The 24,029-nt window shown below is 45.1% G+C and overlaps 1 protein-coding gene across 2 annotated transcripts in view; it reads right to left on the reverse strand.

Moving 5' to 3' along the window:
• Window positions 1-24,029, reverse strand: part of TRABD2B (TraB domain containing 2B) — a 245,516-nt gene that overhangs the window by 113,366 nt on the left and 108,121 nt on the right. The window contains exon 3 of one of the 2 annotated variants that reach the window (XM_083157355.1): window positions 16,042-16,188. The exons of the other annotated variant lie outside the window; for it this stretch is intronic. Within the exon in view, the coding sequence (XP_083013481.1) occupies window positions 16,042-16,188 (147 nt within the window). The remainder of the gene's footprint in view (window positions 1-16,041; window positions 16,189-24,029) is intronic. 2 annotated transcript variants of the gene reach the window in all.

Consider the following 24,029-nt stretch of genomic DNA (forward strand, 5'->3'; position numbering starts at 1 on the left):
GCCACTGCCCACTGGCTGAGCCGCGGAGGCGAGTCAGCCGCAGCGTGGGTGCAGCGATGGCAGAGACAACAAATCCCACTGATTCAATTGACTGTACACAGAGCTGGCTATTGGCTACTGTGTACAGGATGGGCGGGCGGATGGGCGTGCTGGGGCGGCCTGGGTGCATCAGAGCCAAGGGAATCAGCAGTGTCTGCTGGTCTCTCTTCCTCTATCCTGCTTCAGCTTCTCCGTTATGCGTGTGATGTCATCACGTCACACGCTGGGGAAACACATTGGGGAGGAGCTTAGGGAGGGCACCACAAACTTTTTGGCAAGGGGGGAGCACAATTTATAGTTACGCCACTGCCCTAGATCACTTAAAAATAAACCCTTTCAGTGCCAAGGGAATTTGTCAAACTAGGTGCGAAAATTGTCACGCAATCCAAGCAAACCTTTTTTTTATTAACCCTTTCAGTGCCAGTGTTGCAGTGGGAGAGCCTCAAAATGGGCTGTAGTTACAATCCCGGCGGTCGGAATCCCAGTATTCAAAATCCTGACGCTGGAATCCCGATCGCCGAAATCCCGACACTTTCTCCCTCTATGAGTGTCCACAACACCCATAGAGGGAGAATAAATTAGTGTGCTGAGCGTAGTGAGGCACCGGGCCCGATGCATGGCGAGTGCAGCGAGCCCGCAAGTGGGGGCGATCCATGTCCCCCCTTGTCGGGATTTAGGCGGTCGGGATTCTGGCCTCGGGATTTTGTGCGCCGGGATTCCGACCGCCGGGATTTAGTACCAATCCCCTCAAAATATCTGTTAAAAATGCCAGCACCGCTCACAGTTACAGTTCTTTTTTGGGGTGCAATATGTAACTAAACTTCAATTAACTGACTCGGCTGGCTGTACTTGTATTTATTTATACTGAAAGAACAGTCGCTGTGAGTGACACTGGCATTTTTAGTGGATATTTTAAGGATTGCTCACAGCAACGTTGTCACTCAAAGGGTTAAGCACGGATCACTCCGTGTGTATGCCCCATAGCATACATGTAGTGAAGATCTACTCCGATCACCAGTGTTCTAACCAGATCGCGGATAGTTAGCGATGTGACCGATCATCCAAACTGACGATGTTCCACCACTCCCGTAATAGCACTAAATGATTTTGGTGCCGCATATCGAACAGTGTGTACAGACCTTACTCTATTTTGACAATAGTCCTTGTTTATAGACATGGTGGACCTGATTCAGAGGCGACTGCTTTATTTCCCCCCAACTGCGCCTGCGTATTTATGCAGATGGCGAAACCAATTCTCTACTAGATAGGCTGAGAAACAGCTGCGCCACCTACATATAAGTACTGAGACTCCCATTAGAGGCCTCTCAGACACAGGATGCACATCACATACTGTATCTCTTATTGCAGTTGTCTAGATCGGGATGCTTGCGTGGCAAAGCCGCGCGCAGCAAAAAAAAAGGGTGTGGTCTCAGTCAAGGGGTGTGGCTTCACAGGAATGCTGCAAACCAAGTCCCATTTTACATCACTATGGGGGCATGGCCAGCACTGTGAGAGCTTAAGGGCATGCCCCCAGCCCCTCTGTCTCACTGAATAGCTGTGCACATGTGCAGGCAGGGGGGGACTCCCAACTAGGGATGGCCATCGTTTCTATCTATGGTGCCCATCGATGGCAATAGTGCAACTGGCCATCGCTAGTGGCATACTATGCAATGGATGACCAACAATGTTTTTACCTATCAATGGATATCCATTTACTTTGACTAATTGGCCTGCGGGCCAATCAAAACATGGAAGTGGGGCTTCATGGGTGTTGGGGGTGGAGCTATGCTCCGTGTCCCAGCCCCCTATTAGTTTATGATTGACATCGATGGTGGAAACCATCTGGTTCTCTCTCATCGCTGGCAAAACTATCAACCAAAAGCCATCGATGATTTTGAATCATCGATGGTTGATGGCCAACCCTATTCCTAACTGCCACCCCACCATGGGACACTGCCAGCCCTGGGCAGGATGCAGGACAGTCCCAAAAAAACAGGACTGTCCCACGAAAATCGGGACCATTGGGAGGTATGGCATGCACATCGGTTGATAATCAGAACATCAGAGGACATGCGCAGTGCGACTTATACGGCAGCACACAACATATCGCATCATCACTGCACCCATTTATGAACGGGGCCCAGAGCCCCGAACCTGGACATATGACAAATATTCCTATTCATATTCCTTCATTACAAATACAATTAATGTGACACAAACAGATGTATCCGACCATCTGAAATCCAGCTGTGTTTTTATCTACATATATATTTATATTATTTCAATGCATTCTTCCCAGAATCTTTCCACATATAAAGAACCTCAGCAGCTGTTTTGCTACAGACTTATCCGATAGTCTCCCATGCTTCTTATCTTTCATCTGATATGGGACGTCCTAGTTATTATACCTCAGGTCTCGGTATCTTTTAATGAAAAAAAAAACATTGGCATCCAAATCAAACCCATTTTATAATTTAAAAGCATTCTGAAGGATTTTAGCAAGGGATTACAGCAATACCCACAACCATTTCTGCATACCATAAAGATTTTGCCTTTGGTCAACTTGACATTATTCCAAAAAGATAAAAAAGATTTTTTTATCTGTATACTTGGATATTTACCTTAAAAGCTATTCAAGACACTTCACAATGGCATACCTGTCTACACTGCCTAAAAGTCTGGGACACTCTGCACTCTGGCAGAGGGGGCATTACCATTGGTGCAGTGCACCAGGTCCCCTGAGGACTTAGGGGCCCACTGCTGCCCCCGTAACCCACTGTTTTTCCCTGTCACGCTCTGCCTCCTGCTGCCTATCTCTGTAACCCTCTGCCTCTTCCTGTCACCCACTGCTGTGTTGCATATTGTGAACTTGAGTTGGGGAGGAGGATTGAGGCCCAAATTATATTTTTGCACCTGGGACCACAACCCACAACTTCCAACACTGCACTCTGTAAAGTGTACACTACCCATGGAATCCCACTTATATCCCCAATGTATTGGGTGGCCCAACCCGTTGGCCACACCTACCCTGTAAACCCTTGAAATCATGACAGGGATGGACTGGGGACATGAAGCAACCCTGCTACAGCATATCATGGGGGTGTGGCCATGACTGAGTGGGGTGTGCCATGAGTTACAGGCTCTGGCCTCACGGTCTGCCTCCATGTATCTGTATGCCGGCTATTGGTTGGCGAACAGAGAGCCAGGAAGCTGTGCTGATCAACCAGCCGGACCGGCGCAACAGGCCACCTCCCCTTCTGTCATTTGCCAGAAGTGCCAAATGGCAAGTCCAGCCCAGCATCATGATGTCATGCCAAGGGGACTGTGGGAAGTAGAGCACTGCACACTCTGCAGGCTGCCTGTGCCTATTGGATACTTCTGCAGTTCTGCGGTAATGCTATTGACTGCAGGGTGCTGTTTCAGGCTCCCTGCAAGCCACGAACAGGTGCTAAAGGGCAGCAATGGTGCAGAACCCCAGGTACTGCACCCAGTATGCACATGTGCAGCTGCTTGGTGTGAGCGGGCACGGCAAATTGCTTGTCCGCCATGCCCTTTGCACCTAGTAGTACAGGCGGGGGGCGGCGGCAAGGGGCTGCGCCCATGGGAACGCCCATGGGAACGCCCATGTAAATGCGCCGGTGGCGCGGATTCAGGGGGCAGGCAGCTGATGTCAGCGGATGGCAGCTGCCCACCCGCTTCCTGCACAGGGAGCCCGCAGATCTAAGTCAGCATAGAGGTGTCTTAAATCTGCGAGGGCTAGCAAAATCATTCGATGTTCGGGACCATCGAATGATTTTGTCCCCGGTGTGTGATCGGTGGCGGGCAGCCGTGCAGGTGGCGTTTAGAGGACTTGCGAAGCTGCGAAGTTCACAGCTATGCGAGTCAACCAGCATAACCTCCAGTGTGAGCGCACTGCTTACAATCCCCTAGTTACAGCCCGGAAAAGATGAAACAGTGAATTTTACCATCTAGCATTGTACAGTTAGGGGGGTGCTGCTGTTTCAAGATTGATGTCCCGGTATCACACCACTGTATGTAGTCCGCAAGCTTAGTAAAGATTGCAAACAACAGAAAGCAATGCTTTTAAAGCATGTACAGCATGTAAAATGAACAGATGTGACTAATGCAAGGCATCGAGATTAAATACTCATATAAGCAGTGTTTTTATTTGCAATAATAAAATACATAGTATTTCTCCACTGCATTCCTCATCCCTGTGCAAATATTTAGCTGAACAATAAATTGTGCGCTCTGTGATACTTATTGCTGCATATTAAAATGCACTTAGTAAATTAAACACTCGCTGTGATACAATTTGTTGAAAATCAGTTGCACATGTGGCCGAGATTCGAATGCAAGTGTTTGGCCTCAATTACTCCAGGACTGACGTTGGTTAAGAGCCTCTCAGATGGTAACTCAAATCAGAGGATGGTTTCATTAACGCCACTTAAAAATTAATTATACAACGTAGTTAGAAAAGGTCCTGAATTTGTATTCAGGAATTGATATCTAAGGGTTCATAAGAGAGGCTTTCTGGGCTCCTGCTGCAGGAACCTGTATGAGAAACTTTGCCAACACTAAACTGAAGTACCCAACACAAGGAACAATTGTAGGCTAGGCAATGCCCCTTGAGCTTTCAAGAGGCTAGATCCACCATACACACAATGCAATGTGTGTATGGGCGATCTATGCTAACTCAGTATTCTTTATGCACATGCAGGAGATCAGTGGCGTAACAATAGCGCCACAGACCCCGGGGTGGTGGGCAGGCGCCAAGTAAGTGTAGGTGCCGGGGTCTGTGGGGGCTATTGTTACGCTACCTAGTAGTAGTAGTACGTTTATTTATAAGGCGCCGCAAAGTGTCCGCAGCGCCGTACATAGCAAACAAAAAACAAATGACAAGATAACGTACAGGGTGTGTTGAAAAATACAGTATGAATAGGGGTATAGCTGGTAGAAATAAAATCAGCATCAGTTCAGAAGTAGGTGTCAAAATTGTCGAGGAGACTGAAGATGAAGTAGAGGAAGGGAAGAACAGGACAGGAGCACAGGTGAGGTAAAGAGGTAGGGTGAGTACGTGAGGCAGGAGGACCCTACTCATAAGAGTTAACATACTAAAAATAGGTGGGTGGACGAACGAAAAACAACAGGATAAGTAGGAAGGGAGGGGAACGGAGGCAGGATAGGAGGATCAAAAGAGGTTAGGAGGAGGTATAGGCTAGTCGAAAAAAGTGGGTTTTGAGGGAGCGCTTGAAGGAGGTAAGGGAATCAGAAAGCCTGATGGGTGGCGGGAGGTTGTTCCAGTGCAGGGGGGCAGCGCGAGAGAAGTCTTGGACACGGGAGTGGGAGGAGGTGAGAGGTCAGTCGGCGGTCAGCGATGGAGCGAAGAGGACGAGAGGGAGTGTGTACTCGAATGTACTTGATTTCCGTTCAATTTCGATTTGATTTCTTCGATTTGCTGATATAAGCAAAATCGAATAGAAAAATAGACCACGTGGAACCGTGTGTATACGCGCCATTAGGCTAACAAAAATGTCAATATAATGACAGTGTTAACATTTCCTATGTCTGTATTCACGGTCAAAGTCGACATTTTGTGAATGATGACATAAATGAGGGTGACATTGTGTCCGTGCCAACTACAGGAATGTTGACAGCAGAATGACCTCTGCACATGCGTCATCAGCAGCACTGCCCAAACACAGGAACAGTGGCGCTTTAAGAGAGGAAGTGGCCTGTATGCAGGTGACATTTAGGCCGCCTCCTCCTGAGCGGTGCAAAACCTCTGGCACAGAATATATCTATAGATTGTAAGCTTGAGAGCAGGGCCCTCCTACCTTTTGACTGTCTGTAAATACCCTGTTTATTGTATCAATGTCTCCTTTTGTAAAGCGCAACGGAATATGCTGTGCTATATAAGAAACTGTTAATAAATAAATACTGCATATGCACATGTCGCATTCTCGACACCTCTATTGCACATGTCGCATTCTTGACACCTCTATTGCACATTCACCAGAAAAAAATGGCCACAGCAGTCATTTTATCTGTGCCCAGCGTTTATTTTTGCCCAGCGTAGCAGTGCCAGACCAACGGAGAGATATCGTTAAATGGGTGTGAGGTGTGGGGGGCCCATTTGCACCCCACGCCTTGCACTCATTATAGACACACCAGTGACAGCAACACCAATACATCAATAAGCACATCGCATGGACAGTCTCTGTGATACAGAATTATACATCCCACCCCAATAATGTGATTTTGGACACTAATGGGGGAAATTTACAAAGATGTGTATTCTACTTCACATGTGATATTGCTATGGGTCACCAATCAGATCCTGTCTACTAGAAGTAGATTCTGATTTGTTGCCCATAGCAACATCACATGTGAAGTAGAATACACATCTTAGTAAATTTCCCCCTTTGTGTTTCCGCAGCTGCTGTAATAAGAGTAATCATGCTGTTAACCAACCAGCCCCGTTCTAGCCACATAACTCCCATCTCTACTTCCTTCACTGGCTGCCTATAAAATGGCGAATCATTTTCAAGATTAACTTACTAATTTTCAAAGCCCTACATGACCAAGGCCCAAGGTACCTGAAGCAGCTTCTGATTCCATACTGCCCCACCCGAGTACTGCGATCTATAGATTTTAGCAGTACCTAGAATCTGCCGTAATTCATCTGGGGGTCCAGCTTTTAGGCATGTGGCTCTGACTCTATGGAACTCACTTCACCACACAGTTCAAGAGGCCCCCACTCTAGAGTCCTTCAAAAACAGATGCAAGAGTTTACTGTTTACACAAGCATTTCCATAATTCCTTTACATATAGTTTATGAAGAGCTTTTCTGTACTTCATTGTTCCTGTACTGTATTACAATAATTCTATATGTTGAGCACCTTGAGTCCTATTGGAGAAAGAGCGCTATATAAATAAAATTATTATTAGTTTTCCTGCCCCAATGACAGCCAATGATCCTTCTTACAGGATCTCTTCTCCTGTTCCTGACCTTATTGTGCTACTAACTGACAGAAGAATGTACATGACGACAAGATAAGCTGCAAATACGCTGCTTACTTTTCCAGCTATCATTTATCTTTAATAAATGGACTAATGCTCCATGAAAAGGGCCCTCTCGGTCTTATTATGTCTCTTTATCACTGTAGGTTCCATCTGATTCTCATCTTGTGTTTCATTTAGTGGGGATCATGCGTTTGTCTCAGCCGGTCCCCGGAACATCTGCTTCTCAGATTCCAGGATTCTGCTTCCACTTTACATTCCAGTGAGGGCCGAATAGGTGCTTACACACTATGGCATGGGTCTTCGAACTGTGGCCCTCCAGATGTTGTGAAACTACAAATCCCAGCATGCCTTGCCACAGTTTTATCACTCCCTTATAGCAAAACTGTGGCAAGGCATGCTGGGATTTGTAGTTTCACAACATCTGGAGGGCCGCAGTTTGAAGACCCTTGCAACTATGGATCATTACCAGGCATTGCAAGGTATATGCTGTGACATCTGACCATCCTTATTGTATCATTCATTTACATTACTCATGAGTACCACAGGATTGGGATGATACACATTCAGTGTGTATTTCCGCCGGGAGAAATGCCGCCCGCCGCCTATTCAATGCTGCCAATTCCAACAGCATTGAAGGCGGATTTTCGACAAATAAGATCCGACTTTAAAACAAGTCGAATCTGTTTTGTAGGCAATGGCCGCAGATTGTCGAATTTTACGGCCGTTTATCAACAATTTTAGGTCGTTTTCGTCGACACACACACTTTTTGACTCTAGACAGGTGGAACATTGAATTCCGCCTGTCGAGAAACTGTCAAGCTGGGTGAAAACAGACTGTGATTCTGACTGTTGGGATGTTCCGACAGTCGGAATCCTGTATTGAATACCTCCCTAAAGGGTAAATTTACTAAGATGGGAGTTCCATTGAAGATTGTCCGACTTCCCACCATGGCACCCAGGCATGATTCATACTAAACCATTACCCTTCCTAACCACACTCACCACCTTGGCCAGATCATTGGTGTTGAGACACTGGCTGAAAAACACGAACCCATCCATTGAAATGCTGAAATCTGAATTAATGGTATATCTGCACCTTGATAGATGTACGGCCTGCTACGATATCGAAAAGGGGGTAAAGAATTGTAACGATAAGTGGGAACAGTATTTAGCATATTTACCTAAGGAAACCTCTAGATCTGTTATGTATACGTTTTCGAAAACACTAAATGGTCACTTATGAAACATCTTTCTATATAAATATCAATCTAGCTGCATATGTTTTAATGGTATATTATTCCTATTGTTTTTATCTCTATTACTATCATTAAAAATGTTAAACTCGGGCCATCCTCCCCCTCTCATGCCCCTCCTTCCCCCCTTACCTATCATTACCCCTGGTTTATTTCACCTCGTCTCCCCCTCAAAAAAAAATAGATTTTTTTAAAAACTTAAATAAATAATCACAAGCACCCATTGTATATTGTATTTATGGAATTAAGGGATGAACTAGCTACCCCCCTACATTATATCTTTAGCAAGTCACTATCGTCAGGTATAGTACCAAAAGATTGGAGAATAGCAGAGGTAGTGCCAATATTCAAAAAAGGAAAAAAGGAAGATCCCGCTAATTACAGACCCGTTAGTTTAACATCATTTGTGGGTAAACTATTTAAAGGATTTTTAAGGGATGGTATCCAGGAATATTTAGATCATCACCATCTACTCAGTACTAACCAACATGGGTTCGTGAAAAATCGTTCATGCCAAACTAATCTACTAGGGTTCTATGAAGAGGTTAGCAAAAACTTCGATAATGGAAATGCTGTAGATGTGATTTTCCTAGATTTCGCTAAAGCATTTGGTACTGTCCCACACAAGAGATTGATTAATAAAATGGAGAACCTAGGATTGGGTGAAAATATCTGCAGATGGGTAGGGAATTTGCTATGTAATAGAGAACAAAGAGTGGTTGTGAATGGTGCCGTATCAGATATGATACCGGTACTAAGTGGAGTGCCCCAGGGTTCGGTTTTGGGGCCCATTTTGTTTAACATTTTTATTAACGATATTGGGATAGGGTTACTCAGCAATGTATCCATCTTTGCGGACGATACAAAACTTAGCAAAGTCATCAAATCATCAGAAGATGTCACCATGCTTCAAAATGATCTTGCAATTCTAGATGAGTGGGCAAAAAAATGGAAGATGAGGTTCAATGTAGATAAATGTAGGGTTATGCACCTTGGGAGACACAACCAGTGTGCAAGTTACAACCTTAGCGGAGAGGAACTGGGTAATTTCATACTTGAAAAGGATCTAGGAGTCCAAATAGACAGCAAACTGGGATGTAGTGCCCATTGTAATGTAGCTACAAAAAAGGCCAACAAAATTCTGGCATGTATTAAGAGGGGAATGGAAACTAGGGACTCAAGGGTAATTATGCCACTATATAAAGCATTGGTGAGACCTCACCTCGAGTACGGAGTACAGTTCTGGGCCCCACACTATAAAAAGGACATCATAGAATTAGAAAAAGTCCAAAGGCGAGCAACAAAGCTTATTAGGGGAATGGAGAATTTAAGCTACGGGGAGAGATTAAGCAATTTGGGACTATTTACATTAGAAAAGAGACGTTTAAGGGGGGACATGCTCAACATGTACAAGTATATCAAGGGCCAATATAAGGAACTGTCACACACCCTCTTTTCTACTAGAAAGGAATCTAGGACACGAGGGCATGAGTATAGATTAGAAGAAAAAAGATTTCATTCAGCTAGTAGAAAGAATTTCTTTACGGTCAGAACAGTCAAACTCTAGAACTCTCTTCCCAGAGAGGTGGTAACGGCTGGCTCATTAAATGCGTTCAAGGCAAAATTGGACAAACATTTACTGGAGAAAAACATCCATGGGTACAAATAAGAAATATAATTTGTCTGTAAAATACCAGAACCTACCAAATCAGCAATGGATATCTATACCAGGTTGAACTAGATGGACGCAAGTCTTTTTTCAGCCTTACCTACTATTTAACTATGTATAGAAAAGATGATACACTTTATTAATGTATTCTCTATTGTAACAAATGTATGTCTTGTACTTTTCCAATAAGAATTGTTATACAGAAAAACAAAAAACACATGCTCCTCTTAATTATTTGAAATTTTCAGACTTTAATAAAATCTTAATTAACTGTCTTATGTCTACAATGTGGCCATGAATTCCTACTCAACAAAGTTAGGGCCATTCGCACGGGGCGTTTTTACCCAAAATTCTAAGTGATCTGTTTAGAAAATAAGCATGGATCGCTTTGTGTGTATGACCCGTGCCCTTTTTTTCTACATTCACACATGAAGGTGATGAAGCTCAAGCCATTCTCTGCTCTGGACAAATATGGCGATATTGCTGCATCCACCATAACGTCCTTAATAATGCATCAAGCTGTCACCTTAGCATCTTGTGAGCACAAGCGTTGAATGTGCCACTTACTGACACTGAAGGATACACCAAAGCAGACACTAATGTCACTTTGTCAGTCTATCGATTAAACTGTCCCTTTATAACAAAAAGAGGGATTCATTATAGAGTGAAAGGCCTGTTTTCTCTGGCCTGCTCAGGTATTCATTATTTTGCTCTATAAATGAAAGAATTCCCTTTGTTTTACCATGCAACTAAAATACTTGCTGCACCCACAGGGTTCCAAAATCATAGGCAAACACAGGTGTGTGTGTGTGTGTGGGGGGGGGGGGGGGGGGGGGGGGGTTCTGGTTGCCTGGGACCCCCATCCTTTTGAAAAGGATGACTTCAATTATGACAACAATAGCAGTGGTATATAATATGATCAATAGAGCTGCCACCACATCATGCAGTGTAAGGGACAGAGCAGAGCTGCTGCACATGTCCAGTGTACCAGCTTCTTCTACCACATTTACTGTATGTGTGGATCTGAGCCCTCAAACATTGCAATGGACCAGAGAGTAGCTGCCAGGAGGAAGAGACAGGCACCTTGCCATGAAGTGGGAGACTGTGAGCTTAGAAAGTGCAGTACTGGTTCTATTATGTTTGTGTATTTATTTATTAATTATGATTTGTTTAACCTTTTCCTGACCACTTATCTTATTTAAATGTTTGAAACAGCCTATACTATATCTGTACGGTTACATTTTATTACAGTATTCCATATGGTATCCAGTGTATAAAAAGACCAATTTTCAGGGCTGTTACTGCTCCCCCAGACTCCCATACTTACTCCAATGCACTGCAGAGTGGAAGATTTTTGTCAGGAGCAGCCGTGGCACGTGGCTGGTCCACTACTCACCCCTCCGTGTCCATCGATGGCTCTCCTGCTGTGCAGCGGGTCCCGGATGGCAGACTGATGGCGGCAGGGCTGGGGCGCTCAGTGGAAACTGCAGGTCCCGGCAGCAGTAGTGAATCTGGCGCTGGCGCAAGGCTGACGCCGACATCTTGGATGAGGGCAAAATCCCCATTGGGCCAGCCAGTTCAGTTTCCGCCCCTCCGGGCTGGTCAGCCAATGGCAGTTGCTCCTTAGGAATTTAGGGAGGCTGTCTAGTGCAAACCAGGGTCAGTGCAAAAAGTCTTCCTAGCTTGCTACAGCTGGAGGCTCCTGGCTTACTGCGGCTCACTTCCTGCTTCCTTTCCTGGTAGTCCTTGCCATTCCTGGGATCCTCCAATCTTGGTCACAATCCTCTCCATTCCAGATCTGTCAGCGTGTTCGGTCCTGCCTGCCTCCCCGCTGGGTGTCATGCCAGTACCCTCCGACTGTCCGCCACCATCTTGCTTGTCAAGCCAATCAGACTCCTGCTCCATTCCCATCTATTCTTCAAAGCTCCACCATCTCTGCCATCCATCACGTCTTTCAGTTTTGCCCCCAGTCCCTTTCTCCCAATCTATCTATCTATCTATCTATCTATCTATCTATCTATCTATCTATCTATCAGCAGCAGCAAATGCCGCCGACTGGGGCTTTTATATAATTAAAACTGTTATTTTGTAACTTCTACTAGATCAGTCATAAGGTGCGTACACACGTACAGATTTATCTGTCTGATCTATCTGGTGGGAACAAAAACCTGGAAATGTATGGAAGCAAATGACCATTTCAGGGGCATGTATCTGTCTTCAGCTGCGATCATATACTTAGAGAAACATTGCACCAGTATTGCTACAGCCTCAGCAAATTTGCGCGACCATAGATTAACTCCTGTAGCTGATGTTGCTGTCTATGTTGGCATCTATATTAATGTATGGGCGTCTGCTTCCCTTGTGATGATTATCAAATCCATGGGCTGATATGCTTATGCACACAAACATGAATTGGGCCCAAATTTACTAAGGACGCTGCATATTTACTAATCATAAACAAGACGGCGAGTGGCAAGCGATTCAAGGATGATAATACGAGAGAGCATGTTAGTGCAGGGGCTTGTTCTGATAATCGTTAAACTACCAGGCCATATGGTGTGGCCCCTTTGAACATAAACGAAGAATTGCTCTTAAGCTGCCCGTTATGATGAGAGGAATTATGCGTAAAGACTCTGGAAGTCCATATAATTGGGCTTTGTAGCTACACATTCCTTTCAAATCTTTTCAGACAAACTAACAAGCCTCTCGCTCACGTGGGCCAACCGGGAGGACGTGGCTGTAATCCCATTATTTTTCTGGGCAAATGAGAGCCACGTGTGGAACGATGGAAAGGATTGAGGGATGAATGTGCATCGCTTGGTGACTGGAGGGGATGTGACCAATGCAGATAGAATGACACAAGATTAGGATCAGGGAAAGACTGTGACACACAATAGTAACCTACACCTGGCACGGTGATACAAGCAGTTTTGCCAAACCTTTAATACAGATTATTTTTTTGTATTTTTACTGATATCAAGGAAATCTAAAATGCATCATTAAGTGAAAGCAACATTAATTACAAAGTGTGCTGGGGATGGAAAATAATGGGAAGGAGAGAAGGAGGCATGAGCCCACGCTAACTGCCCTCATGATTACCTACCAATCCAGCACCTGACACCCCTCTACCCATTGCTGTAATAACTGCCCTCATGATTACCTACCAACCCACCCACCCCCTGACAATCCCCCTCCCCAGTGCTGCCCTAACTGCCTTCATGATTACCCACCAACCTACCCCCTGACTGACTCTCTCCTACCACTGCTCCCCTAACTGCCATCATGATTACCTACCAACCCACCCCCTAACACCCCCTACCCACTTCTGCCCTACTGCCCTCATGATTACCTACCTACCAACACACCCCCTGGCACCCCTACCCACTGCTGCCCCAACTGACTTCATGATTACCTATCAACCCACCACCAGACATCCCCTACCCACTGCTGCCCTAACTGCCTTCATCATTACCCACCAACCCACCCCTGACATCCCCTACCCACTGCTGCCCTAACTGCCTTCATGATTACCCACCAACCCACCCCTGACATCCCCTACTCACTGCTGCCCTAACTGCCTTCATGATTACCCACCAACCCACACCCTGACACCCCTACCCACTGCTGCACCAACTGCCTTCATGATTACCCACCGACCCACCCCCTGACATCCCCTACCCACTGCTGCCCTAACTGCCTTCATGATTACCTACCAATCCATCCCCTGACACCCCCCTACCCACTGCTGCCCTAACTGCCTTCATGATTACCCACCAACCCACCCCCTGACTCTCCACTACCCACTGCTGCCCTAACTGCCTTCAGGATTACCCACCAACCCACCCCCTGACATCCCATACCTACAGTACTGCTGGCCTAACTGCCTTCATGATTACCTACAAATCCACCATCTGACACCCCTCTACCCATTGCTGTCCTAACTGCCCTCATGATTACATACCAACCCACCACCAGACACCCCCAATCTAGTGCTGCCCTAGCTACTATCATAATTACCTTCCAACCCACCACTGGACATCCCCCTACCCACCACTGCCCTAACCGCCTTCATGATTACCCACTAAACCACCCCCTGACTCTCCCCTACCCCCTGCTTCCCTAAATTCACTCATAATTACCTACCAACCCACCCCCTGATACTGCCCTAACTGCCCTCATGGTTACTTACCAATACATCACCTGACACCCTCTTACCCACTGCTGCCCTAACTGTCCTCGTGATTACCTATCAATACACCACCTGACTCTCCCCTACCCACTGCTTCCCTGACTGCCCTCATGATTACCTACAAACCCACCACCTGATACCCCCCCTACCCACTGCTGCCCTAACAGGTCCTCTGATCAGGGCTGCAAATTCACAACCCTGCATTCAGGTAAGAATTGGCCCCATTGGCTCTGATTCATGTTTGCAAATAAAGCAAAACAAGCAAGTCACTTTGTATCTGGAGCACAACATGTTGCTATGCAAGGGCAACAAAGGCATTTACAGTAGATTGTTTCTCTGCAGAGTAAATACTGGCTGCTTTTGCATGTAGCCCACAAATGTTAGACAGATTTGCAATTTAGCTTTTAGTTTGGACACACCCCACCAAAATCGAACTCTCTCTGCACATGTTACATCTGCCCCACCATTGACAGTGTATAAATACAGCGGCCAGTCTTTACCCTGCACAGAAACAACTCAACCATATTGAACTCTCTGCACGTTACATTTGTCACCCCTGCAGTGTACATGGGGCCTGATTCAGACCTGTCCGCTAGGCAGTGTATGTCCGCAGCCTAGTAAACAGGTAAAAACTGCACGACGCCCTACCATCATGTTCCTTTTGGCTCTTTGGTTGCACTCACATTTACAGATTATGGGGGTGATTCAGGTTGGTTTGCAACTCCAACTCCTTATTTAACGGACACAACCATGCTGCACTGCAGGTGGGGCTGATGTAACATGTGCAGAGAGAGTTACATTTGGATAGGGTGATCAAACTTAAATCTAAATTGCAGTGTAAGAATAAAGCAGCCAGTACAGTATTTACCCTGCACAGAAACAAAATAACTCACCCAAATGTAACTCTCTCTGCACATGTCACATCTGCCCCACCTGCAGTGCAGTATGGTTTTGTCCATTAAAGAAGAAGATAGCTTTTGCAAACCAACCTGAATCATCCCCATTATTTGGGAAGTCTTGACTTCCTTTACAGTGGCAGCAAATCCACCTTTCTATTTGGCATAGTTCAAATCCTGGGCATGGGTCCACCCAAGGCCAGCAAAGGCCGCCCGCCCCAAGGCATCAGGTCAAAGTATTACTAAGTGACTTCAGTGCAGCTGTTGCTGTTTACATTGTTGGGCTATGCTGAATACCTTTTCCATTTCCAATCCTTGCCTCCTGCACACCAGCATATCAGAATTTCATCTCGCCCGCACAAATACTATAATTTTCATGATATGGTCCCATCTGCAGAAGCAATAAAGACGCTATTTGGGGGAGAGGATCAAGCAACTTAATGGACATGACTTGGAAGGTCATAGGGACTGTCTCATGTGATGCAGTGTTCAGTAAATGACTTTATGACTTTGCATGGTATTTGATGTCACCAGTGGCGAAACTATAAATTTTGCTCCCCCCTGCCAAAAAGTTTGTGGCGCCCCCCCCCCCCCCCCCCCCTACCGTCTCCAGCATGTTTCCCCAGCATGTGACGTGATGGCGACACACGCATAATGCATGCTGCTTCCCTTGGCTCTGACACGTCCCAGGCCGCCCTAGCACGCCCATCCACCCCCCCCCCCATCCTGTACACAGTAGCCAATAGCCGGCTCTGTGTACAGTCAATTGAATCAGTGGGGGAATTTGACAGCTCTGAGGCTGACTCGCCTCCAGTGCTCAGTCAGTGGGCAGTGGCAAGCAGCAGCATGTCAGTGCATCGAGCGGGTGCCAGCGCCCACACAGACCTTGCTGCTGCTTGCTCCCCCAAGCGGCTGCTTGGGCTGCCTTACAGTAGTTACGCCACTGGATGTCACCTATTCAGCACAAACCTGGGAAGTATCGTGATTGAAGATCACAGTATTGAGGTCTCCGCAGTTGTAATGTTTGATGAGGTCCTCTGTTGTGTAGGGGGCTTGGAAACTCCCCGCCCGCAAACTTTCATGTTGCAGCAGCGTCTGGTTTAAAGCAAATAAAACCTGAGAATGAAGAAAATATCACAATGTTAGAGCCTCCGATCGCTTCCATGTAATTTCGCAACATACAATGGGGACATTTGTGAGTCTGTTGACATACCAACCAAAAGGAGTCTTTCTATCATTTTTGTTCTACAGACTAATGAAAGCAAACATCTCATTGGTTACGAAGGACAACAGAGCATATTTTTCATAAATCTCTCCCATCATCAAGATCCAAAGAATAGCGTAGAATTATAAATGCTGTTTCTATGGACACTGTTCGTTTCAATACCACATATAATAATTGTATGTTTACTTAATAAAGACCAAATATGTAATGCATGGCAAGCAATTTTATATCAGCTCAAACAAGTACAATGCAAATTGTTCTAACAAAAGTCTGGTTGCTATGTGTTACGGTACACAAATGCGGTTTATACAATATTATTAACTAGGTCTCAGTGTAGTCTCAGCTTGCTAGATTGTAGTTCTACATCAAGGTAAATGTTTGCAAAGGTTATTAAGCACAGCTGGTCCCTGACATATGACAGCTGAGTCCTGGCATTTGACATCTCTAAGATTAATAACATTGTGGATGGACCGGTGCCGGGCTTGCCTACCCGGCCAGGAGCCTCCCGGAAATCGGGTCCTTCTCCTGGTCCCCCGAGAAGGTGGGCAAGTCTGCCGCATTCTGGAGATAGCCCCCGCTCTCCCCTTGCCCGCTGGTTTAATTACCTGAATCGTGGGTCTGCGGGGAGGGGGCGGGGCTAAAATGACACGATTGCGGCATTTCGCGGCATTTAAGCCCCGCGCCCTCCCGCGACCCGCGAATCACAGAGTTTTCCGGCATGGGGGGGCATGATGTCAGCCTTGCTCCCGCGTCCCCTGACGTGTTGCCTCTCTGGGTTTCTCCCGGAGAGGTGAAATGGAAAGTAGGCAAGTATGACCGGTGCCTCGCATACTAACTACTAACTACTTCCAGGTAAGTTTCTTTCTATGTCTAATTATTTTATAGGCCTTTGAAACATAATATAATCAATCTGTATTGTGCTTTATTATGGAACAAACTCAGAAGAACTTGTTTAAAGATCTAAAGTAAGTGGCTTAAAGTGACATTTTTTTGCCTATAAGAATCAAGTTATACTGTACACACCGAATGGTCAGTGGCAGAGCCAAGGGAGTAGCTAACATAGGTGCAAGGAGTGCAGCTGCTATGGGTCCCACAGCCAAGAGGGACCCTCTGTCAAAATGACTTGCCCTATATATATTTTTCACCATTGGGTGGCCCTTACAAAATTTTGAATTGAGGCCTACAAATATCTACTTTCGCATACCCTCCATCTGCAACTTTTTTGGCAGGTACAGTAACTTTTTTATGGACTGTACCTTTTTTGGGGGTCTCCAACTGCACATTGTAAGTAGTGTAAGCTTACAGCAGGGCCCTCCTACCTCCAAGTCTGTCTGTCGTTACCCAGTTGGTTTTATCACTGTCTACCATTGTAAAGCACAACGTAATCTGCTGAGCTATATAAGAAACTGTAAATAAATAAATAAATATAGGAAAGTGGGCGTGACCATGTCCCCTTTACCCATGGCCACACCCCATTTCTAAATTTGTACCGGGTTTTTTTTTGCTCTTCAGAAGTTGGAGGATATGCTTTCGTCCCAGGACCTGCTTAATGTAATGTGGTATAAAGTGAAAGTTACATAAAATGTATTTGGGCACTATAATGTGGCCACAATTTGAAGCGCATGCACTATAGTGTGGTATAATAAAATGAGGACACTATGTACCATAATGTAATTTGAAGGTACTGGGTTGCATAATGTGTACTGGCAGTCCTACAATGTGGCATAAAGTGAATCAGGGTACTATTATGGTTCATAAAATAAACTAAGGCATAAACATAACATCTGATGCGGAGAGGTGTCTCTCTAGAAGAATTAGGACGGGGCATCTTCAAAATGTGGCTATGGGTCCCGTAAGTTTCTGGCTGTGCCCCTAGGCAGAGCATTATGGGAACGGTAGTTTAACAGATGGAGAGTCACTGGATTGTAAGTGTACCAACTTGATTAAAGCAAAATTGTTAATTTTGTTTTAATAGCAAATACTGTAACTATTTCACCAGTATTTTCCCATAACTGCTAGTGATATAACAATACTTCCTTGGACCCTACCTCAGCAACTACACACACACCAGCACACATACTGTACACATACAACACTAAACCCACTTCATCTGAAAAGTACAAATCAAGCGCTTGAAGTGTAACTTAAAAGAGTTTTACAGCTCTTACTGGAAGCACGTGAATGTCAGCCCTGCAAATCAACCCTGACCCTTATTCATCTAAAACGCATTTCATGCCCCTCACAATTCAGGTTGTTACTCTCCTCTCCAGCTTCCCATATCCGCAACATTACTTACAATTCCCACTTTGACATGAACAAAACATATCCTGGCTTTGTTCTTCGGAAATGTAAAAGCTGACACCAATTGACACTCAATAATGATAAATTGTGACTGAAAATCTGCTGTGTACATGGGTGGAAAACTAAAATAATTAGGAAGAATCCAGAAATTTTTACTTAGATATCATAATGACTGATATAGTGGAAACGGCTACAGGGTGGGACTGGAGAGTACTGACCAATCAACTCCGGGTGTGGATCGTTTTGTCTACAGCAACTAGGTCAGCAAGCATTAGGTCGATATGGGTCAAAGTCGACATGAGTCTAGGTCGACATGGGTTTAGGTCGACACAAACATTAGGTCGACATGGGTTTAGGTCGACACACGCATTAGTTCGACATGGGGTTTTTCATTGTTTTTTGACCTGCATGTCAACACTGTCGACATGGACACAGTTTCAAGTGCACCGCATCCCCTCGCAAGGTTGACAGGGTCATTAGGTTGACACAAGCATTAGGTCAACATGGGCAAGGTCAACAGTCAAAAGGTCGACATGGGGTTTTTCACTGTTTTTTTGAGCAGACACGTTCCAACAGGCGGTATTTTATGCCCTACCATCCACTAGGGCATGGCGGGAGAATAAAATAGTGTGCCGAGCACAGCCAGGCACGCGCCTGAAGCATGGCGAGAGGATGTGGTGCACCGATATGGTGTCCACGTCGACATGTTCATGTCAACTGTGTCAACATTCAGGACAAAAAAAGTGAAAAACCCCATGTCATTCGTTTGACATAATTAGCAGACATCGCAGTAATCACAAATCAAAGGCAGTTGTGATGGAACACTGGGGCTACTTGAATCTGATTTTTGTATGTGATTTGGTGATATCTTGTGACTTAAGGTGTCCACACATGGTGTGTTTTGGTCATGCAAAGCGATGGACATCACATTTCAAAGTACTAAAAGTATGTATGGCACGTACTTTTGGAACTAGATCACATTGCATCTAGTTCAAAACACATCATCGCACCAATACATGCACCAATACACCCATAAAGGGTGTGGTACAGGGGTCCGACAGTCGGAATCCCGACAGTCATTAGCCCGACGTCGGGATCCCAACTGGCCAGACTCATACAGCATGGTGAGCGCAACTAAGCCCCTTGCGGGCTCGCTGCGCTCGCCACACTGTGCTCGCCAAGCTGCGGGCACGGTGGCTCACTAGGCGAGCCACCGACGCGAGCCACCTATTCGTGGACCCCCACGAGGGATAATAGCCAATGGCTGTCAGGAACCCGGCTGACGGTGTTTTGACAGTCGGGATCCCGACGTCGGGTAAATGCCTGTCGGGATCCCATCCGGCACCCACCCATACAGGGCACCTTTATAAACCCATCATTGTACCTCCACTGCCATTTCTGTTTTCAAACCCACTGTTGGAGCATACAGTACATTAATGTCATTTTCCCACATATATTCCTAACACATTATTAGACACAGTTTCAATTCAGAATCAGATCAAAGTGTACTGTATTTTAGATTTTTATTGCCTTTTTTGCCTGCAAAAATACACAGACTGCTAATTAGAGATGCCTTATATAATATAAATTGATATTTTGTGCCATGACTTTATACTGACAACGGGCTTTTTGGTGAGATGTATAAAAAAGTGCAGAGAGAGTGAAGGCCCATACACACTAGAAGATTATCTTTCCAATCTGGCTGGTTGGAATGAAACTGTTCACAAATATCTTTTGTCTTTCATATCTTTTAGTGCGTATGGTCCTTAAATTGACCAATTTTTCTGTAGGACCAATTTGTGTCTGCTCTCCATGTTTAGGAGCAAATGGTCAATTGTCCTTTGTTCCCAAAAATGTCCACATTTTCATTCCAACCAGCCAGATTGGAAAGATAATCTTCTAGTGCGTATGGGCCTTAAATAGTGGATATAAGAACCAACCAATCAGCATCTGTCACTTTTCAAAAACCGCTTCTAAAATGGCAATTAGAAGGTGATTGGTTTCCATGTTATCTCCCTCTAAGCTTTAGTTCATCTCCCCCATAATTACAGCAAAAAAAAAATTTAAAAACATTGGGTTGGGGGAATACGAACAATCCGAAAGGGCTGCACATAACCCTTAAAATATCAGTTCACAATGAAATAGCAAATTCACTTAAGTATTACTGATATCCAAAACCAGTTGACCCCGCACGTCCTTATCGCCTTTCTTTCATGTGTAGGGGGCATGGTCGATGGGAATGTGGACCACTCGGGGTCATACCCACGTCATTGTAGCTCCGCCCTCTGCTTTACAGCACCACTGGGAGTGGGGCTACAATGACGTATTTGGCCATGAAAGGGAGTCATGCAGAAGACTTGCCCAACTTTCCCGGAGAAAAGTTCAAAATAATGCACCGCAAAAAATGTGGAATTATATTTTGGAAATGCGCTGTATCCAGTTTCATCTTGTGTCTTATTTCCTTCTGTGCTGGGTCAAAATCATTTAGAACCGCAGGCGTATTTATTATTATTCCTATGGCCACTGTGATGAATGGTGAGCGATGCAATCCCGCGGGAGATACTGACCCTGGACCTTTCATATCAAACCAGCTCTCAGTTACAATTTCCTTAAAGACTATTCAGCCTCTGACTTCAAAATAAACACACTTATTAAGTCGGAGTGGCCGGAGAAAATGCCACCTAATAAATAAAATGTGTGTTATTTACTCAGGGAAATGATGGAAAATTATTACTCAGTCTTTGGAAAATAACATTTGGATTCTTAAGATTTATGATCCTTCCACGTACGTCCTTCTGAAGCTATTTTTTTCCCCTGAAGTACTGTTCTGTTGCCGAAATTTGGTTTTGAAAGGAACCTTTTAAAGAGAAGGGTTTCAGCAAACATTAACCGGTGGCGGGCATAATCCAAGCTACTAACAGATTTTGTCAAATGACCTCTTCAGTTTTCTTTTTGCAGCCATAATTAACATGACCTGCCATTAATCAGGGCACAATAATGGCAATGTGTGCTTGTGTGGGAGGGAGGAGGTCAGACCTCATTAGTAACGCCTTTGGATTTTGATCACTCGGCTTGGATTAAGGGATATGGGGAAAATATACTCAGCTTCTCAAACAGGGCAACTCAAGTCGGCTAAATCTAAGATTGTATTTTTTGGCCCTCGATAGAGCCTGTGAAAGGTAGAAAAGAAATGACAAGGATTATGGTGCTGAAGCAAAGTTCAGCGTATTTCGTGGTACTCAGCGCATATTGGGTCTAATTCAGCCTTGTTCGCTAGGCTGCATGTACTCGGACCCTAGTGAACAGGTCAGTGCCACCTACAGGATGACCAGCCCCCCCCCCCTCTGCCGCCCGCATCCCCTCGCTAGTGTACAAGAACACACCCCCTCTCATGTGGCCAAAGGGGACAGAAATCATTAGACGGTCGCCGTCCCTCCCCTTCGGTAACAAAAGTCAGTCTAAAATGGATTTTTTTTATGTTTCCCCTCTGAACTGGGGTATTCGCCGCCCTGCCGGCTTGCAAAAATATTGCAATGCTGCAAACAGCTGTAAATCCTTTGCAAGCCGCTCAGCATTGAATGATTTTTTCCACTGTGTGCAGTCTATGTGCAGCCCAGAACCTACTCGGTGGCCGCAATGGTGGCGGGGTTAATACAATAAATAAGCCCCACCCCTGGCAAGGTAAACTGGGATTGGGGAGTATTTGCATAGGGACATGGCTAATATGATGTGATTAGCGTACAATTGCATCATTAGGCCCTGCCCCTTCCGACAGAACTGTGGTTTTTAGTTTATTAATTCCCCCATTCTGCCCACTTCACTAAGAAGTGGACAGAATGCAGGAAGGGCACCCATTCTTCTGGGGCTGTGGGGAGTACAACCCAAAAATGTGTAAGTGTGGCAAGTGTTTTGCAAACATGTATTAATTTTGTAAGTATTAATTGGATTGAAGTATTATTATGAAGTATTAATACCATTGAATAAAACCTATATCAACCTATATTCAAGTGAAGACTCCGATATCTTTCCATCATGTCCATAAACCAGACAGAAGAACTATAGGGCAGATTCAACAATGAGTGATATTTTGTTATTGTTACAAATGTTAAATGTGTTGCAGCCAATCAGCTCCTAATATGTGATTTAAAAAAAAAACAGTTAGGAGCCAATTGATTGGAGAACCATTCTTAAGCAGTGATCACTTGTTGTAAATCTGCCCCAAGTATCTCCAGCTTTTGTTGGGCGTTGTAGCTGTAAAACTGGGTACACACTAAAAGATATATCTGCAGATCAATCGATCTTCAGATATAATCAATTGATCTGCAGATATATCTCCACACGGATCGTACAGCATGTTCCCCATACACACTGCCCGATCCTTCAGGACTGACATCACAAACACATTTGTATGCACCTGTCCCTTGAACTGTTCATCACCGTTAGCTTCCACCGCCGCTGTACGGGCGGTTGGCGGATTACCTGTACACACAGCACGATGCACCGATACTTAGATATATTGGGCATCGGCTGTGTTGCAAAGCCGACGCGATATACCTGTAGACGGCACTGTTCAAAAATACAGTATATCAATGGTAAACACTGGCCGATTGTGCATCAATATATTGGTCGTTCAATCGAATGGCCGATATCATACCTCCCAACATTACCTACCGGAAGGGGGCGTGGTCTGTATTAGTTACGCTCCTATAAGGCCACACCCTGTCTATTTATGGGTGACAGGGGGGGGGACTCCTAAATGCCCCAACCCCTGCCGTGGGACACTGTCGGCCTCGGGCGGGAACGTCCCCAAAAAACAGGATGGTCCCGCGGAAAGTGGGAAAGTAGGGAGGTATGCGATATATAGGCCAGTGTGTACGCATCTTAACACTTGGAGAAACATACATTAATGCACTAACTTCAGGACAGATTGGCTGGGTACTCATAATGGAAAACAATACAAAACGATTTTTCAGCTACACGGCGTTCCTGCAGCCTAGATGATACAATCAGCTGAATATTCAGCGCCGTCCTCGTGTATTTCCTAATGAGGTTAGACAGTCTGTTCTTAAAAAGGCCAAACAGTTTAGAATAACATGCTATTAATAATACATACTGCTCTAGTCCTATTTTAATGAATGCCTTGGCTGCTGTACAAATACCAATTAAATATTTCGCTAGAATAAAAATAGTACTGTAGTTTGTTTTATGCGGCTAAAGAGAAACAGTGAGCAATGTTTCTTATATAAAATTGCGGATGTTTTTATTTCCACATTCCAGCATGACATACCCCAGTAAGAGGACAGCTTTGTGTGCCTTGGATAGGCCACATTACCTTATTAGTCATGGCGTGCTGAGTCCCATCATTTAGCCACACTCTTTTCTGTCCTGTGCAAGCCACACCCCCAATTACCAAAATCACACCTCAGATTAG

This window comes from Crinia signifera, chromosome 8, assembly GCF_055691185.1.
Source record: "Crinia signifera chromosome 8, ASM5569118v1, whole genome shotgun sequence".
NCBI lineage: Eukaryota > Metazoa > Chordata > Amphibia > Anura > Myobatrachidae > Crinia > Crinia signifera.